The sequence below is a fragment of the Cucurbita maxima genome, unplaced genomic scaffold, assembly GCF_002738345.1.
Source record: "Cucurbita maxima cultivar Rimu unplaced genomic scaffold, Cmax_1.0 Cma_Scf00006, whole genome shotgun sequence".
Lineage (NCBI taxonomy): Eukaryota > Viridiplantae > Streptophyta > Magnoliopsida > Cucurbitales > Cucurbitaceae > Cucurbita > Cucurbita maxima.
The window spans coordinates 4,928,859-4,946,324 of NW_019272022.1; the positions used below are offsets into that span (position 1 = coordinate 4,928,859).

Below are 17,466 nucleotides of genomic sequence, written 5' to 3' on the forward strand. Positions count from 1 at the left end.
TCCAAATCCGAACGAGCAATCCGAAGGATAAACGATCTTCGGGCCATTGGCGCAAGCTGTCAAGCGCCATCGGAATCAAACTCTTCGATTCTCAATCTCAATCCCAATTTCAAACTCCCACCTCATTTACCTACTGCAATACGAAGATCCATAATCTTTTCAGTGTTTCGAGCTCAATCCGATCTTACAGAGCATGCTCATTACTGGCATTGACAATCTACTCAACCGCTTGCTTGATCGGAATCTTAGGGAAGATACGCCAATCGTCGACCAAAGGTTGGAATCATTCATCTCTGTTTCATATCGTTTGATTTATATTCAATCTAGGAGCTGCTGCACGCTAAGCTTTTTACAGCTGACTGATCTTTTGATGTTCATAACATTAACTTTGTTTCTCTTTGGTCGAAATCTGAACGGAAATGACTTACTTCTTCTGTTTATCGAATGGTTTTGGAATGTATCAGCATCCTCAAGGCTGTCCTCGATGGCATATCTCTGGTTAATTTTTACTTTTATTGTTATTATTATTATTTGCAGTTCTACGTGTTCGAAGCTCAATATTTAGTTCCAGGGAGTAGAATTGCGCTATTTGGAAAATGCAGCACATTCCAGCCACTCTCGAGGAACAGTTGTTACTGAAAGCAATCAAGGAAGAATGTTCTTGGGAGAGTCTCCCGAAACGGCTGCAAGCTACTCTGTCCTCCAAAGAAGATTGGCATAGAAGGTTAGAAACATGTTTTGGTCGTCTTTATGTTTTACCTTGACTCCTCCGGTGGTGCACTTATGGAATAGATGTAGGTACGTCCCCTGTATCAGGAAACCAAAAGGTGTAAATTATCATAAATTGTCTTACAATTGAGGAATTTGCTCCCATGTGTTTTTTCACATTTCACTCATCCTATGAAATTTAGATATTTCAGACCTTATTGGAAAGGTTAGAGTTTAAGTGCATTAGCAGCCACAGATGATTTATGCCACACTCATGTAACGAGGTACCATTAGCCAAAATGTTCCTACTACAACCTTTGGGCAGACTTCGAGCTGTTATTTAGCTATAACTAAATCAGAAAAAGTGCCCCCTTAAAATTTTAGTTCAAGGATTCTGGTTTATCGCTGTTCTATTGGATTTGGTTTTTGTCTCATGCTACGGACTTATATACTGTTAGCATACACCCTTCCTTATAGAAATTTAGCCACCCTTCCATAGAGAACACTAACTAGAGGCCAAGATTGTAACCATCTCCCAAAAAGTTATCATCTTCTTTAAAAGAATCTCCTATTTATTTCCACTCACGATTTCCGAAGAAGAGATTTTGATGCATAGATGCAAAGGGTTATCCTTCTTTTACTTGAACGGATGTGTACAAAGAATTGGATTCAACACTTCTTTAGTGGTTTTAGGGAAACATCACCGGATGCCAAAAATGTAGAGCAAGACATACCACCATTTAAAGGTGTCAGTTTAAGAATTAATGAACGATTATTCTATTCCCTTTTATGCACTAATTTGGTAAAAGTTGGATACCAGTGTAGGTTTTTTTTTTAAATTTATTTAACCACTTGTATTGACTCCTCCCAAGCATAAAGTGCAGATAAAAAAATTAACCATTATATACAGAGTTTAATACACAGAGATACATTTCCTGGTGTCAGGGGCATAGGAAACATGTGCTGGTGAAGTTACCTAAAACCTCCGATAACCACCTGATTTATTATAATTTATAAATGGTTCTTTATAAATTTAATTTTTTGCTTGTCAATATCCCCCATTTGTTTCTTCAACTTCGTTTTTCTGTGCCATTACTTTGTACTATAAATTATTTGGTCCAAAAACTATACTTCATGATCTCTACTGTTTGGAGTATTTCTGGCAGAGTCCTAGTGCTTGGGTTGGGAAGACTAGTTTATTCCAATTCATTTGTCAAATAAGAACACTTCACTTTTTATTTCTTCAATGAGATATATTTTCCTGTTTATAAAAGAAAATTTCGTTATTGTTTATTTTAAAAAAAAATAATAATAATAATTAAAAAAAATCTTTCTTGTTAATATATTTCCTTAAGGAAAGCATATTCGGTATTCTGTAGTGTTTGAACATAAAGTGGCGATTTCCCTGTCACTTAACCAATTAAAAAGTTGTCTGGTTGGCAGCAGTTTAAATACTGGCAATTGACGGCATATAATGCTAAAAGATATGAGCATTATTAATCCAAGCTCTCCTGATTTATGAAATGGATCACTTTCTTCAATACTGATACATGCTAATTTCATGTAGGATTATTGACCACTGTATAAAGAAGAGACTCCAATGGAACACTAGTTTTGTTCGCAAAGTATGCAAAGAAAGTGAATATTATGATGATATGATGCGGTATCTGCGAAGGAACCTAGCGGTCTGTGTTGTAGCAAAAGTTCTCATATTATTTATTGATCCAGTACCGCCTTTGATGATTGCTAAAGTTCTACTGAAGTATAAATTTCTACTTATTAACTGTTGTCTTGTAAGGTACAACTATGGAAATTTTTGTTCTCAGAGATGGTTGCAATGTTTTGAACTAGATAACATGTTTTAAACTTCTATCAACTTGGAGTATTGCCACACAAGGATTGTAAAAAGACTAGTATTTACCTATTATTCAAAAAACCATACATGCTGTAAAACAAAAACCTAGGTTTGTTGGGGCTCTAACTGATGGGTTGGATATAGTGGCAATAGTCCTTCTACTCAACCAAGTAGTTATGAGTTAAAACCCTTTAGGGTCCATTCATTTATAATATTATCTCATGTATTTTGACCACAAATAGTTGGCAGTCTCTAATTCTTGACCTAATGAAGGTTGAGGGTCTCTTGAAAGGGATTGTTTTTGTACAAAAAGGTTCTTTGGTATCTGAACTCTGTCAGAATTTATAGACAAGAAAACTACATTGGGATGCACACATGTCACCACCTGATTTAAATTTTATTTTACCCCTCAAGTGTTTAAAACATGGACATTTTTCTTGCAGCTGTTTCCTTATCACCTTGCGGAGTATGTTTGCCGTGTAATGAGAATATCACCTTTTAGATATTACTGCGATATGATATTTGAGGTCATGAAAAATGGTTAGTGCTTCCTTATACAACTTATGCAATGCATTTACTTGGCGTGAGCCTATTATAAATTTATTAGTTAAGAATTAATTAAGTGTACTATACCACGTTTATAAGAATTGATCCTGTCGTAATCTAGTAGCTAAAACCTTGGAGGTATGTGATAATTCACCATGGTATGAGTGTAGGTGATTTTGAATTCAGATATTTGCTTTCATGTTCCTTCCCCATTTTGAAATAATTGTATGAATGGTGCACATTATGAATTCAAGTAATATTGGAGCCTGCCAATAATTGACAGGACATCTTATATATTGAATGGAATTAATTTGCATGACATAGATTAAACCAAGTGGTCGTGGAAAACCCCTAAAGGACCCAAACATCTTTTTGAGTTTACAAGTTACTGAACTTTGTAGGGTTGTTAAGTCGTTCAAACTTTAAGCTTAGAGATCATTTAGAGTTGTGAGACCTAGGTATTAAGAGAGTTTTTTTTTTTTTAATAGTTTTGTAGAACCTTTCTACTATTAATTTGATGTAGGCTAAACTTTAGTTCCTGGAGTTTCACTAAATCTCTTTTTCCAATTACTATCTTTCTTATAATACATGGTGGTCCTAAATTTATTCTATCACGCCTTAGGGACTTGTTTTTTCTTGAAAGTTGAGGAAGTCATGATTTCTGATAGTTACTGTGACTTGATAAAATGAATGTTAATATCAAATCAAGGAAATTGTTATGTTTTGAAGGAACAGATATGATTCTCTGCTTCATCCCTTGTTCAGCATCCTATATCCTTTTGATGGCTTTAGATTATTATTGTGACTTGATAGTTTCCACATGCTTTTCTTTCCTTGCAGAGAACCCTTATGATAGCATCCCAAATTTCAGTGCGGCTGATGCACTGCGGTTGACTGGAATTGGAAGGAATGAATTTATTGATATCATGAATAAGTGTAGATCCAAGGTACTAGATATATGTTTATGTGTTTTGTATTTATGGTTCATAATCGTGACTTGTTTAGCTTCAGTGTTCTTTTTCATGCTCTTTGACATCTGCTACTAGCACATCTTTTGCAAACATATTGTAAATACACAATACCTACAGACCTCACAGAGCCACTACCAAAAACTAGTAGAAATTTTCTTTAATATGGAAAGGACCAAGTATGTATTAGAGATGTTCCATGCCTTTATATCCATGTTCTCTAAAGATGCACCCTTGTCGGCAGAAAGCCATAATTTTTCATTTAATTGATTATGTACATTTACAATGGCATTGTCGTTTTTCCACCTGCAAATATTGGATTGTGTTCACATCACATGTGGAGCTTTTTTTAATCATTCGTCTGCGTTGAGATTGTTTGTACATTAATATCCTTTTCTTCCTTTGAGAAATCCAGAAAATTATGTGGAAGCTAAACAAGTCAATTGCAAGAGAACTTTTACCAAGTCAACCTATTGATTTTGTTGTCGATCCATGGTGGGGAGTTTGTCTTGTAAACTTCACGTTGGAAGAATTTAAGGTGAATTTCAAATCAATCTTAGTTCCATGTTCAAATTTGTACTGTAGTGTGCAACAAACAATTTTTTTTTGAAAAAATTATAAATATGGCAATGCATAAATGATTTTCTTTTCTATTTTCCGTCATTTGATTTGAATATTTGCTTTTTTAACAAAAATGTAGAAACTCTCAGAAGAAGAAATGGCAACTATTGACAAAGTTTGTAAGGAGGAGGCTAATTCATTTATTCTCTTCGACCCAGACATTGTAAAAGGTCTCTACAGAAGGGGATTGATCTACTTTGACGTTCCTGTTTATCCAGATGATCGTTTTAAGGGTAAGCAATCAAGTTTCAAACATATGTTTATTTAATTGGATTAGATGATGGATGAGTTTCTTTAATTTGATGTTATTCGTGTAAGACATTTTTCTGGACTGACTCCTGAAAGACCTTCGATTAGTGTATGGACTGTGTATCTCATATTGATTTTGGAAGTCAAATCTGCTGACTGCTGGTTTATCTCATACAAGCATATGTTCATGCCATAAAATTCTTTGGCTACTACTGCTGTTCGTTTGAGCTTCTTTACAAAAAGTATAAAATGTTTTTTTCAGTATGTCTTGTATATGTGTCAAGTTTCGTGGTTTGACAATATAATAACAGTTTTGCAGTCTTAAACTTAGCTTGTAGACGTTTTGTTAATCTAAATTGTTGCTGTGTACTGGAAAAAATTACATTTAATAATAAGTATAAATTGGCACATTGGCCTTATTGGAACCACTCCTATGTAAGAGGCGATGAATTGGAGATACTAATGCTTTTAGTGATACAGTTTCAAGACTTGAAGGGTTTGTTTCCAACCGAGAACAATCCTACGAAGACCCGATTGAGGAGTAAGGCAATTATCTGCTGCAGCCTGTTTCTTTTTAGTATTACTTATCTGAGTGGGCTTTATGAAGAAAAGTCAATTTTTCAGGTTATTGTATGCAGTTTTTGTTGTTTCAAGTGAAAATGCAACTGTGGCTGAACTGGCAGCGACATTACAGGCTGACCTATTGCAGCTTCAGGCTGCTGCATCTTTTGCTTGTAGATTGGGATGGGCAGTAAAAGTAATTGATCCAGCATCCGTTCTTCAAGATACAAGCATACCTAACTCTCCTAGAACAGTTTTTGGTGATGAAGATGGTTCTCTAGCTGCTTCAGGTTCATCAAACATGCTTTCTGATGGCGATGGTTCTCAGCAAGGGTATTCCGGGACAGATAGTTTGGGACCAGATTGTGCTCATCGCGTTGCTTTTGTAGTAGATGCTAATATAACATCATATCTCATGATGGGGTCTGTTTCACCAGGTCTGTCTTTTAGCTTCCCCAGGTTTGTCTTTTAGCTTTTCAGTGGTGTTTTTTTAATATAATTTGCTACTAATTTATAACTTTTATAATAGTAATAATATTATTATTACTATTTTTTTTTTATTTGTACAAAACATAGTTTATTTTTCCTCTTCATCTTTAGAATCAAACTAACATTTATGGAAAGAAACGAAACAACAACCAAGAGAAGTAAAACTAAATGTTCTACAAAAGAATTGAAAATCTGGCTTGGACAACTGAGACTTTATCTGTGAGATAGGACAAACCCTTTGCCATAACTGAGACTTCGGTATCAAATGCCTAAGGAATATAAAGCCTTTGTTTTACTTATTGCATTGGATGGGCTACCTGTATGGATGACTTGATGACCTAAGTTTGGGTGGACAGCGTGTCTATTATTATGATTTGAAAGAGAGTAATTTTGGTGATTCCAAATCCAAAATGGGAACCACAATAGTTTAATGTAATTGGAAACACTCTTAATTGGTGGCTCCGAAACTTCCAAAACCAAAATTTTCTTGTGGTTATGTCACTAAAACTGATTACGTTCTCTTTGTTTATGAATGTACAGTTTTTAATTTATTGCAATCCCTCAGTTCCCTCTATCTAGATGGACTATCTTGAGGGAGGGACGACATTAACTTCTTTTTTCATATTTCCAGTTCGGAGTCCTAAATTACTGGATATCTCATAAACTACTGTATTTTTTGCTTCAGCAGCATTATGAACCATGCAATTGAATATTGGTAAAAAATTTGGCGTAGGAAAGTATGGTGGTAATGTTGATATATGACATTGTGTATAAAGTTAGTTAAACAACATGTACAACTTGCCTTCCATCTTCTTCTACGCCTATTTCACTTTCCCGTTAGCAGCCTTAATTAGGGTTGTCCTCGTATATGGATAAATATTGTGCCGCCATGATATCTTTATGACATACTTTGTAACATATTTTGCTTTATATTTACTTATGAGGAAATGTAAGCTTATGCATTTGGAATCCTTATTGTTGCTGTTAATTTGTTGGATCAGGACTGAAATCCCATGCTGTAACCTTGTATGAAGCTGGAAAACTAGGCCATGCTTGCATTGCAGATCTTTGCAAAGATCTAACTACCTTAGAAGGAGCAAAGTTTGAGGGTGGACTGCAGGAATTTGCAAACCATGCATTTAGCCTACGTTGTGTTTTAGAATGTTTATTGGTAGGTGGAGTTGCCATTAATGCGAAAGGAGAGGAGGGAATCTTTGATAAACTAGATGCACAAGCTTCTGACAACAATGAATCTTCGTCTTTGGTAACAGACACTTCTTCAGGTGAAAAGTTGGAATACTTGACTACGGATGATCAGAAATGTTCCGCAGTACTACTTAAGGGTTCTGCCTCATCCGAATCTCTTAAAAACAGCGTTGGTGATGATATGAACTCTGCTAATTGTTTAAATGGTAGGACTTCCTTTAGTCAAGCATCGGACCCGGTTCCTCATCTCCATATCGATAACAAATCAACTCAGATTGATGAGCTAGATATTGGAGAATCACTCAAGCGAATAAAGAAATATCAAGTTGATATTCTTCGCTGTGAAAGCTTGGCTTCTCTTGCTCCTTCAACATTAAATCGGTTGTTTCTTCGTGACTATGATGTTGTTGTCTCCATGATTCCTCTTCCTCCATCATCAATTCTTCCAGGACCAACAGGCCCCATCCATTTTGGTCCTCCATCTTATTCATCTATCACACCTTGGATGAAATTGGTTTTATATTCAACTGTAGCCAGTGGGCCACTTTCAGTTATACTAATGAAAGGGCAATGCCTGCGTATGCTTCCTGCACCTTTGGCTGGATGTGAGAAAGCCTTAATATGGTCTTGGGGTGGTTCCAATATTGGTGGCCTGGGAGGAAAATTTGAAGGCAATTTTGTAAAAGGAAGCGTACTTTTACATTGTTTAAACGCACTTCTCAAATACGCGGCTGTGTTGGTGCAGCCCCTCAGTAAATATGATATTGATAAAAACGGGAGAGCCATTACCGTTGATGTTCCTTTACCCTTAAAGAATTCTGATGGCTCAATTACCCAAGTAGGTAATGATCTGGATCTATCTAAAGAAGAGATTTCCGGCGTGAACTCCTTGTTAATTGTTGTAGCAAAGAAGATAGAACTGTGGGCAGTTGGTTATATTCGGCTGTTGAAGCTCTTCAAAGAAAGGGAGTCGGAAAACTTTTCTTCGGATGACACGAACTATGAATGGGTACCATTGAGTGTTGAATTTGGAATACCACTTTTTAGTCCCAAGTTATGTGACAATATTTGTAGAAGAGTGGTCTCATCTGAATTACTTCAGTCAGATTTACGGCATAAGCATCATGAAGCAATGCAAGGGTTGAGAAAGAGATTACGTGATGTTTGTTCGGAATACCAAGCAACAGGTCCAGCTGCAAGACTTTTGTATCAGAAGGAGCAACCTAAAGAACTTTCCAAACAACTCCTGAACTATGCTAGTGGAAGGTGGAATCCACTAGTGGATCCTTCTTCTCCCATTTCAGGAGCTGCGAACGAACATCAGAGGCTAAAGCTTGCTAATCGGCATCGCTGTTGCACGGAAGTTTTGAGTTTTGATGGTACCATTCTTAGGTCTGTCTACGTTTCCCATTACTCATGTTACACAATGCTTAGATCGAGCTGCACGTGGTTACTTGTCTTGCATGAATTTCCTTTTTTTGTTTTGGTTTTAAATGTGATGGGTACAGTTTTAAGCATGCTCCTTGGATTGCATTGATTAGAGTCTCTGCTAATCTTTCTGAACCAGAAAATTTGGAGACGAATAAGAATGTTTCATAGAACTCTGATAACTGCATCCATTTGACATGTTTATTATCAGAAACGGAGAAGAGGGCACAGCCTAAGGGCAAGGGGTGAGAAATCCCTCACCACCAAAAAACTAAACAAGCATACCTTCCGACCCGAGTTAGGCTATACTTGCAAAATAAATCCGTGTCTAAGGCCTCAACCATTCAGTGCTTCCAACACCTACCACTAAACCCAAAAGCCTTAAAGTCTGAGAGAGAGACTAAACTTACTAAACTTTCCTTCTTAGATTTACAAACACATAATCTCTCCCCCCTAAACAAAGGCTTGGGTATCACTAATGATATATGTATCCCTTGTCCCTTCGTCATTAAGTCACCAACTTCTTAAGACCTTCCAGATCTGGTTTCATAACTCTGTTGGTTTCGACTTCTTTGAGTTGGAATTTCTGTAAAACTTGATTTATTACTGCTAGTTTCAACTTCTGAGATCGACTAACATTGGAATTGTCCCGAGTTGATCCATTCATATAAACCTGCTGTTATATGACACTTGTTTTTTTATTATGAATTTACTCAGCAGTTATATATATTATAGATGTATGGGGAGGGGTAGGAAACTGTCTTTTAGTATAAAGGTTAGATAATGGTGGGTGGTGATGTCTTCAATGACATTGCATATTCTGCTTTTTTTATTCACTCTCCAAAGTGTCGTAACAAAGTATTAGGTAAACCCTGAGGAGGGATTGTCACCATGATTGTAGGCAGCTGCAAAGGCAATAATTTTACGGTATCGTGCACTAATAATATGAATGATATTTTCAGATCCTACGCTTTAGCGCCCGGGTATGAGGCTGCCACAAGGCCAATAGAAGAAGCCCTTCCTAATTCGAAAGGCGAATCAGATGAAACTGACAGCAAGGAAGTAGTACTCCCTGGTGTGAATATGATTTTCGATGGTACCGAGTTACATCCATTTGATATAGGTGCTTGCCAGCAGGCTCGTCAACCAATTGCTTTAGTAGCAGAAGCAGCAGCAGCCTCAGCAGCTGCAACTAAATAGGCTTTGCAGCCATTGACATTTGCTTGGGTAGAAGAATAGACAAGGTAATGCAACTGAGAATATATTTAATTTGATTCTTTCATATGTTTCATCCTTGGGGCAACTAAACTCAATGAAAGTTCGAGATTAGGTCTGAGGTAATGATTACCGTTACTTTGTTGGCGTATCGTACCCATCTCGAGCTTCTTGCCCTGGGGTGCATATATAGTTACCACTGTTTGTTAATGTATCCATGATTTCATTAGAGTCCAGTTCAGTATGTATCTCATGATATCTTCTAAATGCTGCCTGCCAAAATGGATTGTCTTTTACCAATGATTTTAAGGTTTCTTTTCCCCCCTTAGAGTAGAGTTCTTGAACTGATCAAAGCTATCATATTGTGGTTGCTTGCTTTTTAAGCCACTTATTTATTCATGAGATTTTCCATGATGGCAGCAGTTTTGAAGAGACCAGTTAATGTGTAAACAGGTGCTTTAATTCCAAGCTTTAACAGATTACTTCTGCTTTTTATTTATTTTTTTAAAATTTAATATGCAAGGATACGTGATTTCAAATCTCTAGCCACTTGATTGAAGATACGTATCTTTATTGATTAAACTATACTCGCGTTGATAATGATTGACATGCATTCTACTAAATTCAAGTAGAGACAGAAACGTGTTTCAAAAGACTTTGTTCTTGACCTTTTTTATAATAACATCGTGATTTGATGACTCGTCTTCCTTTCCTTCAAAACTCACTCGGCTGGATGTGCGTGTTTAAATATATTATACATTGATAAGCCATTGCAGAAGTAGCATGCTCTTCTTCTCTCGTCTTCAACCTTTGCAACTTAAACTTCCCTTCCACCTTCCAATTTCTCCTCTCTTAGCTTAATTCTATCCATGCTAGAAATTAAAAAAATTGAATAAATAAATAAATCTTGCAATTTTAGCTAAGAGGCAATTATTAATTTATTTAATAAAGAAGGCAAAATTAATTTAAAAATTCTTACAAGTGAAAAATAGACCAACCGACCACCTCAATACAAACAAATGAGAATGCGAATCAAAACGACGGCGTATAATCACATAAAAACATATCTCAAATCTCTCTGCCACATTTATATATAAACTCAATTTCTTAATAGCCCAAAGCCAACACCGACGAACCTACCAAAATCGCCAAAATTGCCACGTAAAAATTCGGGAGAACAGACGACCCTGAATTCGACGAACCTGCTGGAAGCTGCTTTGTAGGCGTGGTGGTCGCCGGCGTGGTTCCAGTGACTGAAGGGATGTCACTTGCCGGCGAAGCTGGAGTGGTGGAGCCGTCGCCCCCTGACGATGGAGAAGTGGACGGTCCTCCGGCGCCGACTGTGACGGAGAGTTTCATGCCGCCGTCGCAGTGCCCCATGGAGCTGCAAATGAAGTAGTGGGTTCCGGCGGTCTTTAAGGTGATAGTGGTGGAGCCTGAACTGTCGGAAGTTATGGAGTTTCCCGCCGTGCATGCTTTATAGTCACTGGCGGTAACTTCGTCCACTGTGTGCCCTTCTCCATAGCTGAACGCTGTCATGAAGAGATTTGAGAAGGAAAATAAGCAAATACAGATGCACGAAAGGTGTTCGACGTTAATCCCATGAGAAAAAACAAATGAATACAATCAAAAATACAAATGCACAAAAGATGTTCGACATTATTCCCATGAGAAAAACGGATGAAAAAAAGTAAGCAAACCAAGTTTGTCGCCGATGACAAAGGCCTTCCCAGAGGCCCATGTGCCATAATCAACGCCAAGGGACCAGCCGGAAGTATCTCCGACGGTGTGAACTGTAGCCAAGTTCGGCTGCACCATGCAGAACCCAAGTGCCAAGAGGCAAACAAATCCGGCATGGAAGCTAGCCATTTGAAGGTAATTACTCTTAACAAAAATGCTATGCATTAGAATAGAGTGGGCAAGAGAAAGATTTCAGGATAGAAACAGAGGATTGAAGGCTTTACATATATATAGTGGGGAAGAAGTTTGGTCCTAATGCAAATAATTTTGGTTATGTGGGGGATGACTTAAGTTATACTCTTTACCTAACACTTTTAGCAAGTGCTTTTCACTTGATAATGGTAATTTTAGGAACTTAATTCTTCTTCATATAAAGAAAGTTTGAATTCAATCTAGCTGTTTGAAGCCATTAAAGTAAACCTACAAGGATATGAACAGTATTTGTTAGACATTTATAAACAGAGTCATTATAGTTCAGCCTTAAATTTAGCTTACCATATCCTGAAGGAACCATTTCTTCTGTTGAGCTGTTGGACGACAAAGAGAGTGACTTGTGTAAGCATAGCCAAGAAGGTCAATTACTTTACATGTATTTTGGACCAAATTTCTTTGCACGAGTCAATGGTGTTGTGTGCAAATGAAGAAATGCATGTGAAGCTGGCTCAGTTCTGTTTGTTCAAGCAGTGGTAGTGCGACTCTATAGCTTCTTCAATAAACGTTCCAATGCAATCCATAGAAATTCAAGGAATCCCTTGATGGATAAGTTGGATGACGTAGGCCATTTTTCTAATCCAAAAGGTCACTTTCACGGCTTTAGTGTGTCACTCAATAAGATCTTTCAGATGTCTCGTCTTTTGGGACTTTGTTCCCGAAACTCCCTTCCTCACGAGGTCACAAAGTCCTATCAAAAGAGGAGATCTGGTATATGATAATCTAAGCCTTGCTTCTTCTGATCGGCTTGTATTAGCGTAGATCTAGTTGATTGATGGAAGAAACACCAAACATATAGTTTTGCTGCCATTTCCTTGGCTCAATGTTGCCATTGTTGTGGTAGAAAGTCTTGGGGATTATGACTTGAGAAAGTGAATGAAAAGATACCATTGCCATGGCCTTAAACAACATAATATAATGAATGCTTCAAGTCTACTAAACCCATCAAAATAAATATATCAACGAAGAATTAGCTGTCCATTTTCATGGCCCTATGGAAAAAGATCCTTCCTTTCCATTTTAAATTCAAGGTCAGATTCTTAGAGAAATTATTCATCAAATCTTGCTTGAGATATTGTCACTGTTCCAACTAGAAAACTTGTCGACCAATCCTGATTAACCTGTTTTCTTTTCCACAAAGATACAAACAGAGGTGAGAGAACACTTGAATCTTGAATGAAAATTTTGAACCAACCAAATTCTGACAATTGAGCTCTTACAATTTAGACATCTTGATGAACTTTAAACTTTAGCCTGAGAATAGAAATGTAGTTGGTTATGATTTAACATTCCACCCAACAAAGAAGAGCCTAAAAGTAAAAGGATCAAAGGAAGTCATCATAAGGAAGATGAAAGGTTTGCATTATTGTGGTTTGGTTCTACCATCCAGGCATTTCCATTACCACAACTCCACATGAGTTAGGGCTTCATTGGGGGCCGTTGGCTTCAAGCCAACCATCCCCCCAATGTTCCCTATAGTGAATTCGAACTTCTAACTTTTTGTTTGGAGATATATATTTGATATATGTCTAATCAGTAGAATTGTGTAGAGATTGTTTAGATTGACATGAGTAGTAGAATTATGTTACCTAATGCAAAGGCAATCTTTCCGAGGATGGTTTGAACTGGATATCGAACTAAATGGGAAATCATATGTTTAAGGGCAATTCAACATTTGTCAGTCATTTTTTGCTAGCTCAAGATGATGAACACAACTAGAACTATACTCATACCCCTATTGGATTAACAGAGATCACTAGAGGGAGAAGCATTACGTTTAAAGGATGCTTTTCAACCTCAACTTTGTGGAAGATTTCACGTTTTTTCTTTATCGAGCATGTCTTCCTGTAGAGATCAAAAATTCAGAATTGTGAAGTTTAAAGGCTAAACTCGATTCTACAGAGTAAATCCTGCTACGCCTTCAAAATTAAACCAAATCTAGCTTGCACAAAATTTTAAAATCAATCAGCAACTCTCTTTCTGAATGAAAACACTCGTTACCTTCAAATTTCAAGATCAAGAACCTTCTAGCAAGAGAATGCACATATAGGCTATATACCATCTACTTTCTTCTTGTCCCTCAATATTGGAAGAGCACAGTTAGGCAAGTATGGCCGAGGGAGTACGAACTCAGTCCCAACACGAAGCATATAATTTTATACAAGAAAATCTGACATCATTAGCACACAGTACACAATTTTGTATTCGTCAAAGTTCGAGAATATTCATACAAAAGTTTGGGTACTAAGAACATCAAAGAAGATAACAAAGACGCAAAAAAAAAAAAGAAATGATTCCACACCTAACAATATGTCACCTGAAAAGAAGAAAAGGAGAAGAGAAAGAGAACAGAGAGACAATAAAGTAATATGAAGAATTCATGAAGTTCTAAAGAACAAGGTTGAACAACTTATCATGGCGTGAAAAAGAACAAACAATCAACACTGCAGTGGAAGATAATATCTGGCATCTTCACTACTTGCTCCGGACAGGGAAACCACATAACATAGTTCAAATAACAGAATGAAGCAATGAAATTCAAGAACTCGACGCCGATGGCCTCTTCACACTGAGGGGTTTGCCAACATTCGTGAATTGACTACTTTAAGCATATAAAGCAATCAACCAAACAAACAAATAGCAGACGGTTGCTTAATGTTCTCGATTAGTACAGTACTGCAATTATGAGATATAGTACACATGAATGTGAATTCAAGTACGATACAGCGACCATGCAAACAAAAATGCATACTGAAATTGCATTCTCCCACCCACCTATTCTATTTAAAGCAAATAAGTAAAGATGAAATTGTACCGATTGTCCTTGTTCTTGAATTAGCACAATATTGTGTGTTCAAAATAGTAACTCCAGCTAATCCTAAACTTTCTTCCGGGAAAACATTGAAAGACAAAAAAAAAGGAATAATGTGAGATCCAACATCAATTGGAGAGACGAACGAAACATTTCTTATAAGGATGTAGAAACCTCTCTTAGTAGACGCGTTTTAAAACCTTGAGGGGAAGCCTGAAAGGAAAAGCGGAGAACGAAACATTCCTTGTGAGTATGTGGAAACCTCTCCTTAGTAGATGCGTTTTAAAACCTTGAGAAGAAGCCTGAAAGGGAAAGCAGAGAACAAAGCATTCTTATAAGTATGTGGAAACCTCTCTCTAGTAGATGCGTTTTAAAATCTTGAGGGAAAGCCCGAAAGGGAAAGCGGAGAACGAAACATTTCTTATAAGTATGTGGAAACCTCTCCCAGTAGACACATTTTAAAACCGAGGGAAGCCCGAAAGGAAAAGCACAATGAGAACAATATATGGTAGCAGTGGACTTGGATTGTTACAAAAAAAGATTAAAGAAAACTGTCTTACTTTACTTTACTTTACTCGAGTGAAATGAGACTTCAAATCAATAGAGAAAAGGTTGAAATAAATGAGGACACTAATATGTGATCTAATATACACTCGTTAATCCATATGGATTTTCAGTAATGTGCGCTTTCGTTGGGGAATCCAACTTTGATCCTTTAAACATAAGAGGAGAACTAGATAGCATTACCTACAAAACAAAGAAAATGGAAGAAGAAGAAGAAGGAAAGGTTGATGACAAACTGTTTCGTTCTACCACGAGACGACCACGTATTTTAAACTTAAGCAGCAGCATTAGATAGCACCATGCCATCAGTTGATGTAACTTCAGATTGAGATTTCTCTTCAGGTAGTTTCACAAACTGCTCACTACGTGCAACACGAAGTGCTGTTCCCATGAAAATCTGCACTTCAAACAGATGAAGAACCACAAGAATGCTGATATACACTGTTCTTGAGGCTAAAAAATAGGTAGTAACACCTGAAATTACCTTCCCTTGGAACTCAGAAAGAGCTGCTTCAGCATCCCTTTTGGTTTTGAAGGCAACAAAACCATATCCAGAAGACCTTCTTGGATTCTCATGAAAAATAATTTGTGCAGAAACTAAGTTACCACTCCCTGAATCAGAGAACTCCCTAAGGTCCTTTGCTCTTGCTTCAAATGATAAATTAGCCACAAAGAAATTGAAAGTAACTGGTTTTGGCTTCACGGTAGGGGAGGGTTTCTCTTTTTTAAGCTTAGCATAATTGAGCTTTAGAGTACGACCCTCAAATTCCTGCATTTATGTGAACTTTTCATTGAATGAATCCAACAAGAGTTCAAAATGCTTCAATCAGAAATAATAAAGTGATGAAAACTTTTAGCCAAACGCAATGAATTTCTACTACGACTATTCTTCCATGATCGAGCGTAAACATTGTTGTAAGCCAACAGAACACAATAATCAAAATAAGCAACAGAACGCCAATCATAATCAAGATAAACATCAGTCTGCTTACATACGATTCGAGATTATTGAATGCTGCAAGAGCTTCCTCAGGTGATCTCATCGTTACAAACGCCAATCCCCTGTTTCTGATCTTGTTATACATTGAAAGCTGAGAGAAAGAGGACCGATAATCAATTCGCAATAAACTAAAACCTTCGAACAATAAACTAGAATTGGCATACCTCCACGCCCATTACAGTACCAAATTTCTCGAAAAGAGAACGAATATCCTCAGGAGTGGAATTCCAAGGCACGTTCTGAGCAAGCAATCTGGTTCGAGAAAATTCCTCAGTATCAGAAGGAGAGCTCGCTACTGCATCGTCTTGGGAGGTTGAGGCGAAATGGAAAATCAACCTCCTAGATTTGTTACCTTTAGTGCAAATGAAAGGATTGTGGTCAAAGGAAGTAGAAAGAAGAGAGGAAGAAGAGCGAGAAAGAGAGAGATTGATGTCGCCATTGATGGAAGAAGATGGATTTTGCGAACACGAGAGGAGGTGCGAGAAAGATCGGGTGGTGTTGTTTAGAGCGGAGGAAAGTGGAAGATGAAGAACAAGGAAGGCGAACCAGAGCCATTGCTGGGATATTATTCACTGCGCTCCGTTTAGTTTCTTCCGGTTTGAAAGCAACACAGAGCTACGCCATGGATTTGGATAAGGAAGCTCGGAAAATGTCAAAACGTCGACGTTTTGATATTTAGCCAATATTTAGATACTTTCGTTTAATTTTCCCTCGTAAATGCAGTGACCACTTAATTGTTTATTTCGGGTAATTTTATCTTTTATCCGTCACTGACATTTTGAATTCTTTAAATTTGTATAATCTATTTTCAAATTAACCCTCCAAATAACCAGGGTTTAAGAACAAATTAAAAAAATGTGCGTGCATATATATATATATATATAAACTTGAATTCGTATATATATATATATATATATATATATATATATATAATTCTTTTATGGATTTGAAATTTCAAAAGTAAATAATAAATGGTTGAATTTTCGAGTGTATATATATACATACATACATATACATACATACATATATATATATAATTCCTTCATAGAAGTTTTCTTATCATCCTACCATGATTAAAGCTATTGCTCAATTCCTTCTACTAATGCAAAAATCAACTACATTTGATACTTGAATGCTCGGTTAATAACCTGTTAGGCGACCAAATGAAAGTGAACAACAACGAGCGAATCTTTTAGGGAGAAGGAAAGTTTAGTGGGTTTTCCTTCTAAGACCGAATAAGTTAACCTTTGTTCAGAAAACCAAGGTTTTGTTAATATTTTGGAAAAAAAAAAAT

At 36.9% G+C, this 17,466-nt stretch overlaps 2 protein-coding genes and 1 pseudogene across 4 annotated transcripts; 1 reads left to right on the top strand and 2 right to left on the bottom strand.

The window, feature by feature from the left end:
• LOC111481271 (protein FAM91A1-like) lies at positions 1-10,245 on the top strand. 3 transcript variants are annotated; one of them, XM_023126683.1, is made up of 12 exons: positions 1-276; positions 465-498; positions 572-724; positions 2,276-2,393; positions 3,007-3,103; positions 3,950-4,056; positions 4,493-4,615; positions 4,778-4,931; positions 5,428-5,488; positions 5,572-5,945; positions 6,999-8,595; positions 9,594-10,245. In XM_023126683.1, exons 3-12 carry the CDS (start codon positions 597-599, stop codon positions 9,829-9,831), a joined length of 2,997 nt encoding a protein of 998 aa, XP_022982451.1. In that variant the 5' UTR covers positions 1-276; positions 465-498; positions 572-596; the 3' UTR covers positions 9,832-10,245. The 3 variants fall into 3 exon arrangements, with proteins under 3 accessions (XP_022982451.1, XP_022982450.1, XP_022982452.1); XM_023126682.1 differs by lacking the exon at positions 465-498 and having other exon boundaries at positions 538-724; XM_023126684.1 differs by lacking the exon at positions 465-498 and having other exon boundaries at positions 566-724.
• Positions 10,246-10,768: 523 nt separating this feature from the next.
• Positions 10,769-11,761, bottom strand: LOC111480212 (blue copper protein-like). Its single transcript, XM_023125129.1, has 2 exons — positions 11,547-11,761; positions 10,769-11,378 (listed from the first exon to the last, which is right to left on the bottom strand). Exons 1-2 carry the CDS (start codon positions 11,749-11,751, stop codon positions 10,954-10,956), a joined length of 630 nt encoding a protein of 209 aa, XP_022980897.1. The 5' UTR covers positions 11,752-11,761; the 3' UTR covers positions 10,769-10,953.
• Positions 11,762-12,715: 954 nt separating this feature from the next.
• On the bottom strand, positions 12,716-16,858 carry LOC111480211 (annotated as a pseudogene).
• Positions 16,859-17,466: the final 608 nt, after the last annotated feature.

Bases quoted from the DNA above. Each gene is read 5' to 3' on its own strand.
- LOC111481271 (XM_023126683.1), top strand. From the start codon at position 597: ATGCAGCACATTCCAGCCACTCTCGAGGAACAGTTGTTACTGAAAGCA. The intron at 725-2,275 runs GTTAGAAACATG...AATTTCATGTAG, and splicing joins AAAGAAGATTGGCATAGAAG to GATTATTGACCACTGTATAA. The intron at 4,057-4,492 runs GTACTAGATATA...TGAGAAATCCAG, and splicing joins TGAATAAGTGTAGATCCAAG to AAAATTATGTGGAAGCTAAA.
- LOC111480212 (XM_023125129.1), bottom strand. From the start codon at position 11,751: ATGCATAGCATTTTTGTTAAGAGTAATTACCTTCAAATGGCTAGCTTC. The intron at 11,379-11,546 runs GTTTGCTTACTT...TCTTCATGACAG, and splicing joins TGTCATCGGCGACAAACTTG to CGTTCAGCTATGGAGAAGGG.